This window comes from Mobula birostris, chromosome 29 (genome assembly GCF_030028105.1).
Source record: "Mobula birostris isolate sMobBir1 chromosome 29, sMobBir1.hap1, whole genome shotgun sequence".
NCBI classification, from domain to species: Eukaryota; Metazoa; Chordata; class Chondrichthyes; order Myliobatiformes; family Myliobatidae; genus Mobula; species Mobula birostris.
The window spans coordinates 22,335,307-22,342,458 of record NC_092398.1 but is presented as its reverse complement, the minus strand read 5'-3'; the positions used below and the strand labels follow the sequence as shown (position 1 = coordinate 22,342,458).

The 7,152-nt window shown below is 59.8% G+C and overlaps 1 protein-coding gene across 5 annotated transcripts in view; it reads left to right on the top strand.

Annotated features, from left to right (window-relative positions):
- The first annotated feature begins 318 nt into the window (after positions 1 to 318).
- Positions 319 to 7,152, top strand: part of LOC140190307 (CXXC-type zinc finger protein 1-like) — a 37,325-nt gene continuing 30,491 nt past the window's right edge. For 4 of the 5 annotated variants that reach the window (XM_072246925.1, XM_072246922.1, XM_072246923.1 and 1 more), the window contains exon 1: positions 320 to 610. In XM_072246925.1, coding sequence (XP_072103026.1) covers positions 599 to 610 — 12 coding nt within the window. In that variant the 5' untranslated portion in view covers positions 320 to 598. Of the gene's footprint in view, positions 611 to 7,152 lie in introns of all 5 variants that reach the window. The other variant, XM_072246924.1, reaches the window with a different exon arrangement.

The window sequence follows — 7,152 nt, the reverse complement described above, 5'->3', positions numbered from 1 at the left end:
AAATAGAAATATATATATGCGTGTGTGTGTGTAAATAGTTTCAATATGTGATCAAATAAATTGTTGTATTTTTTCATAATCAAATGTCCTGTATTCATACACCCTTGGAGATCGACGGGGGGGTATAGGGTTGCGGAGGGCGGGGTGGTGGTGCTACCTCCCTGAAATGGGGGTTTTTGCAGGGTGGGATGTCTGGGAGAGAGTGGGGCAGCGGGATTAGTTTGGGGACTGATACGGGTCCGTGTATCTGCAGTACCGCTCCCGGGCGCAAGGGCGGCGCTTTCAGCGGGAGTTCGCTCTCTCAAGGTTCGGTGCGCTCTTGACCCCGGGTGCGGTCTCTTCGCCGGTGTCCAACCGTCCGTCGGTTTCGGCGGCGCCGAGACCGGGAACCGCGACTGAGGGCCAGAGCGGAACCGGGAACCGGAGGCGGAGGGTCGGAGCCGGACCGGGAACCGGAGTCCGGAGGGTCGGCGCGGAACCGGGAACCGCGACCGAGGGCCAGAGCGGGACCGGGGACCGGGAACCGGAGTCCGGAGGGCCGGCGCGGGGCCCGGGTCGGAGGCGGCCGTGAGCCGGAAGCTCCGGTTGTGGGAAGAGGATGGAACGGCCGGTGAGTGAGAGGGAGCCGGGGGAGGTGGGGCATTGGGGTGCTGAGGAGGGGAGACGGGAGGGTGTGGGGCAACGGGAGCGGCATTGGGTGTGATTGGGGGAGTTGTGGGAGTGAGGGGTAGCAGGCGGGAGTTGGGGCGAGATGGTAGGAGTGAGGAAATGTTGTGGGGGGAGCGGCCGGTGGGTGAGGGGGCATTGGGTGTCGAGTTGGGGAGTGTGAGGAGAAGTGTCGGGGTGAGGGGGCATTGGATGTCGAGTTGGGGAGTGTGAGGAGAAGTGTCGGGGTGAGGGGAGGGGGGATGTCGAGTTGGGGAGTGTGAGGAGAAGTGTCGGGGTGAGGGGAGGGGGGATGTCGAGTTGGGGTGTGTGAGGAGAAGTGTCGGGGTGAGGGGAGGGGGGATGTCGAGTTGGGGAGTGTGAGGAGAAGTGTCGGGGTGAGGGGAGGGGGGATGTCGAGTTGGGGAGTGTGAGGAGAAGTGTCGGGGTGAGGGGAGGGGGGGATGTCGAGTTGGGGAGTGTGAGGAGAAGTGTCGGGGTGAGGGGAGGGGGGATGTCGAGTTGGGGAGTGTGAGGAGAAGTGTCGGGGTGAGGGGAGGGAGGATGTCGAGTTGGGGAGTGTGAGGAGAAGTGTCGGGGTGAGGGGGCATTGGGTGTCGAGTTGGGGAGTGTGAGGAGAAGTGTCGGGGTGAGGGGAGGGGGGATGTCGAGTTGGGGAGTGTGAGGAGAAGTGTCGGGGTGAGGGGGCATTGGATGTCGAGTTGGGGAGTGTGAGGAGAAGTGTCGGGGTGAGGGGAGGGGGGATGTCGAGTTGGGGAGTGTGAGGAGAAGTGTCGGGGTGAGGGGAGGGGGGATGTCGAGTTGGGGAGTGTGAGGAGAAGTGTCGGGGTGAGGGGAGGGGGGATGTCGAGTTGGGGAGTGTGAGGAGAAGTGTCGGGGTGAGGGGGCATTGGATGTCGAGTTGGGGAGTGTGAGGAGAAGTGTCGGGGTGAGGGGAGGGGGGATGTCGAGTTGGGGAGTGTGAGGAGAAGTGTCGGGGTGAGGGGAGGGGGGATGTCGAGTTGGGGAGTGTGAGGAGAAGTGTCGGGGTGAGGGGAGGGGGGATGTCGAGTTGGGGAGTGTGAGGAGAAGTGTCGGGGTGAGGGGAGGGGGGATGTCGAGTTGGGGAGTGTGAGGAGAAGTGTCGGGGTGAGGGGGCATTGGATGTCGAGTTGGGGAGTGTGAGGAGAAGTGTCGGGGTGAGGGGAGGGGGATGTCGAGTTGGGGAGTGTGAGGAGAAGTGTCGGGGTGAGGGGAGGGGGGATGTCGAGTTGGGGAGTGTGAGGAGAAGTGTCGGGGTGAGGGGGCATTGGATGTCGAGTTGGGGTGTGTGAGGAGAAGTGTCGGGGTGAGGGGAGGGGGTATGTCGAGTTGGGGAGTGTGAGGAGAAGTGTCGGGGTGAGGGGAGGGGGGATGTCGAGTTGGGGAGTGTGAGGAGAAGTGTCGGGGTGAGGGGAGGGGGGATGTCGAGTTGGGGAGTGTGAGGAGAAGTGTCGGGGTGAGGGGGCATTGGATGTCGAGTTGGGGAGTGTGAGGAGAAGTGTCGGGGTGAGGGGGCATTGGATGTCGAGTTGGGGAGTGTGAGGAGAAGTGTCGGGGTGAGGGGAGGGGGGATGTCGAGTTGGGGAGTGTGAGGAGAAGTGTCGGGGTGAGGGGGCATTGGGTGTCGAGTTGGGGAGTGTGAGGAGAAGTGTCGGGGTGAGGGGGCATTGGATGTCGAGTTGGGGAGTGTGAGGAGAAGTGTCGGGGTGAGGGGAGGGGGGATGTCGAGTTGGGGAGTGTGAGGAGAAGTGTCGGGGTGAGGGGAGGGGGGATGTCGAGTTGGGGAGTGTGAGGAGAAGTGTCGGGGTGAGGGGAGGGGGGATGTCGAGTTGGGGAGTGTGAGGAGAAGTGTCGGGGTGAGGGGAGGGGGGATGTCGAGTTGGGGAGTGTGAGGAGAAGTGTCGGGGTGAGGGGAGGGGGGATGTCGAGTTGGGGAGTGTGAGGAGAAGTGTCGGGGTGAGGGGAGGGGGGATGTCGAGTTGGGGAGTGTGAGGAGAAGTGTCGGGGTGAGGGGGCATTGGATGTCGAGTTGGGGAGTGTGAGGAGAAGTGTCGGGGTGAGGGGAGGGGGGATGTCGAGTTGGGGAGTGTGAGGAGAAGTGTCGGGGTGAGGGGAGGGGGGATGTCGAGTTGGGGAGTGTGAGGAGAAGTGTCGGGGTGAGGGGAGGGGGGATGTCGAGTTGGGGAGTGTGAGGAGAAGTGTCGGGGTGAGGGGAGGGGGGATGTCGAGTTGGGGAGTGTGAGGAGAAGTGTCGGGGTGAGGGGAGGGGGGATGTCGAGTTGGGGAGTGTGAGGAGAAGTGTCGGGGTGAGGGGGCATTGGATGTCGAGTTGGGGAGTGTGAGGAGAAGTGTCGGGGTGAGGGGAGGGGGGATGTCGAGTTGGGGTGTGTGAGGAGAAGTGTCGGGGTGAGGGGAGGGGGGGATGTCGAGTTGGGGAGTGTGAGGAGAAGTGTCGGGGTGAGGGGGCATTGGATGTCGAGTTGGGGAGTGTGAGGAGAAGTGTCGGGGTGAGGGGGCATTGGATGTCGAGTTGGGGAGTGTGAGGAGAAGTGTCGGGGTGAGGGGAGGGGGGATGTCGAGTTGGGGAGTGTGAGGAGAAGTGTCGGGGTGAGGGGGCATTGGATGTCGAGTTGGGGAGTGTGAGGAGAAGTGTCGGGGTGAGGGGAGGGGGGATGTCGAGTTGGGGAGTGTGAGGAGAAGTGTCGGGGTGAGGGGAGGGGGGATGTCGAGTTGGGGAGTGTGAGGAGAAGTGTCGGGGTGAGGGGAGGGGGGATGTCGAGTTGGGGAGTGTGAGGAGAAGTGTCGGGGTGAGGGGGCATTGGGTGTCGAGTTGGGGTGTGTGAGGAGAAGTGTCGGGGTGAGGGGAGGGGGGATGTCGAGTTGGGGAGTGTGAGGAGAAGTGTCGGGGTGAGGGGGCATTGGATGTCGAGTTGGGGAGTGTGAGGAGAAGTGTCGGGGTGAGGGGAGGGGGGATGTCGAGTTGGGGAGTGTGAGGAGAAGTGTCGGGGTGAGGGGGCATTGGATGTCGAGTTGGGGAGTGTGAGGAGAAGTGTCGGGGTGAGGGGAGGGGGGATGTCGAGTTGGGGAGTGTGAGGAGAAGTGTCGGGGTGAGGGGGCATTGGATGTCGAGTTGGGGAGTGTGAGGAGAAGTGTCGGGGTGAGGGGAGGGGGTATGTCGAGTTGGGGAGTGTGAGGAGAAGTGTCGGGGTGAGGGGGCATTGGATGTCGAGTTGGGGAGTGTGAGGAGAAGTGTCGGGGTGAGGGGAGGGGGGATGTCGAGTTGGGGAGTGTGAGGAGAAGTGTCGGGGTGAGGGGAGGGGGGATGTCGAGTTGGGGAGTGTGAGGAGAAGTGTCGGGGTGAGGGGGCATTGGGTGTCGAGTTGGGGAGTGTGAGGAGAAGTGTCAGGGTGAGGGGAGGGGGGATGTCGAGTTGGGGAGTGTGAGGAGAAGTGTCGGGGTGAGGGGGCATTGGGTGTCGAGTTGGGGAGTGTGAGGAGAAGTGTCGGGGTGAGGGGAGGGGGGATGTCGAGTTGGGGAGTGTGAGGAGAAGTGTCGGGGTGAGGGGGCATTGGATGTCGAGTTGGGGAGTGTGAGGAGAAGTGTCGGGGTGAGGGGAGGGGGGATGTCGAGTTGGGGAGTGTGAGGAGAAGTGTCGGGGTGAGGGGGCATTGGGTGTCGAGTTGGGGAGTGTGAGGAGAAGTGTCGGGGTGAGGGGAGGGGGGATGTCGAGTTGGGGAGTGTGAGGAGAAGTGTCGGGGTGAGGGGAGGGGGGATGTCGAGCTGGGGAGTGTGAGGAGAAGTGTCGGGGTGAGGGGGCATTGGATGTCGAGTTGGGGAGTGTGAGGAGAAGTGTCGGGGTGAGGGGGCATTGGGTGTCGAGTTGGGGAGTGTGAGGAGAAGTGTCGGGGTGAGGGGAGGGGGTATGTCGAGTTGGGGAGTGTGAGGAGAAGTGTCGGGGTGAGGGGAGGGGGGATGTCGAGTTGGGGAGTGTGAGGAGAAGTGTCGGGGTGAGGGGAGGGGGGATGTCGAGTTGGGGAGTGTGAGGAGAAGTGTCGGGGTGAGGGGGCATTGGATGTCGAGTTGGGGAGTGTGAGGAGAAGTGTCGGGGTGAGGGGAGGGGGGATGTCGAGTTGGGGAGTGTGAGGAGAAGTGTCGGGGTGAGGGGAGGGGGGATGTCGAGTTGGGGAGTGTGAGGAGAAGTGTCGGGGTGAGGGGGCATTGGGTGTCGAGTTGGGGAGTGTGAGGAGAAGTGTCGGGGTGAGGGGAGGGGGGATGTCGAGTTGGGGTGTGTGAGGAGAAGTGTCGGGGTGAGGGGAGGGGGATGTCGAGTTGGGGAGTGTGAGGAGAAGTGTCGGGGTGAGGGGGCATTGGATGTCGAGTTGGGGAGTGTGAGGAGAAGTGTCGGGGTGAGGGGAGGGGGGATGTCGAGTTGGGGAGTGTGAGGAGAAGTGTCGGGGTGAGGGGAGGGGGGATGTCGAGTTGGGGAGTGTGAGGAGAAGTGTCGGGGTGAGGGGGCATTGGGTGTCGAGTTGGGGTGTGTGAGGAGAAGTGTCGGGGTGAGGGGAGGGGGGATGTCGAGTTGGGGAGTGTGAGGAGAAGTGTCGGGGTGAGGGGGCATTGGATGTCGAGTTGGGGAGTGTGAGGAGAAGTGTCGGGGTGAGGGGAGGGGGGATGTCGAGTTGGGGAGTGTGAGGAGAAGTGTCGGGGTGAGGGGAGGGGGGATGTCGAGTTGGGGAGTGTGAGGAGAAGTGTCGGGGTGAGGGGGCATTGGATGTCGAGTTGGGGAGTGTGAGGAGAAGTGTCGGGGTGAGGGGAGGGGGGATGTCGAGTTGGGGAGTGTGAGGAGAAGTGTCGGGGTGAGGGGGCATTGGATGTCGAGTTGGGGAGTGTGAGGAGAAGTGTCGGGGTGAGGGGAGGGGGGATGTCGAGTTGGGGAGTGTGAGGAGAAGTGTCGGGGTGAGGGGGCATTGGATGTCGAGTTGGGGAGTGTGAGGAGAAGTGTCGGGGTGAGGGGAGGGGGGATGTCGAGTTGGGGAGTGTGAGGAGAAGTGTCGGGGTGAGGGGGCATTGGGTGTCGAGTTGGGGTGTGTGAGGAGAAGTGTCGGGGTGAGGGGAGGGGGGATGTCGAGTTGGGGAGTGTGAGGAGAAGTGTCGGGGTGAGGGGGCATTGGATGTCGAGTTGGGGAGTGTGAGGAGAAGTGTCGGGGTGAGGGGAGGGGGGATGTCGAGTTGGGGAGTGTGAGGAGAAGTGTCGGGGTGAGGGGAGGGGGGATGTCGAGTTGGGGAGTGTGAGGAGAAGTGTCGGGGTGAGGGGGCATTGGGTGTCGAGTTGGGGAGTGTGAGGAGAAGTGTCGGGGTGAGGGGGCATTGGATGTCGAGTTGGGGAGTGTGAGGAGAAGTGTCGGGGTGAGGGGAGGGGGGATGTCGAGTTGGGGAGTGTGAGGAGAAGTGTCGGGGTGAGGGGAGGGGGGATGTCGAGTTGGGGAGTGTGAGGAGAAGTGTCGGGGTGAGGGGAGGGGGGATGTCGAGTTGGGGAGTGTGAGGAGAAGTGTCAGGGTGAGGGGAGGGGGGATGTCGAGTTGGGGAGTGTGAGGAGAAATGTCGGGGTGAGGGGAGGGGGGTTGTCGAGTTGGGGAGTGTTAGGGGTGCGACTGGTGAGTGTGGGGGGGACAGGAGGAGGGGAGTGTGATTGGTTGGGGGGAGTGTGGGACATAATAGAGACTTTTATCATAATCCAGTTTATCATCACACGCATGTCATGAAATTCATTTTTATTTGCAATACATAGCATTACTACAGTGCTGTACAAAAAGTCTTAGGCACACTCGATAGATAAATATAGTGCTTAAGACTTCTGCACAGTACTGTAGTAATTTTATATGTGTATCTCTAAGACTTTTACATAGTGCTGTAAGCGTCTATACCTGGTAGTTCAAGTACTCATCCAGATATGACTTATGTTGTCAGAGCTTAATTCTTTTGTCCATAGCATCACAGAAAAGCCATTTGGCCCTTTGAGCCTATTGGCCATATTTGTTCTACCCGAGCTTTCAGTATGGGGAGAATTTAGGAAACAATGATCGTAGCTTTCGAAATACAATAGAGTTCATGAAAAACTTTACGCAAAAAGACTTACAAGCAACCAATGTGCAAAAGAGGTCATATCGTGTCAATAATACTTATACTTTATACTTTATTGTCGCCAAACGATTGATACTAGAACGTACAATCATCACAGCGATATTTGATTCTGCGCTTCCTGCTCCCTGGATTACAAATATTAAATATTAAAAATATTAAATATAGTAACAATTAGTAGATACTAAATATTTAAATTATAAATCATAAATAGAAAAATGAAAGTAAGGTAGTGCAAAAAAAACCGATAGGCAGGTCCGGACATTTGGAGGGTATGGCTCAGATCCGGGTCAGGATCCATTCAGCAGTCTTATCATAGTTGGAAAG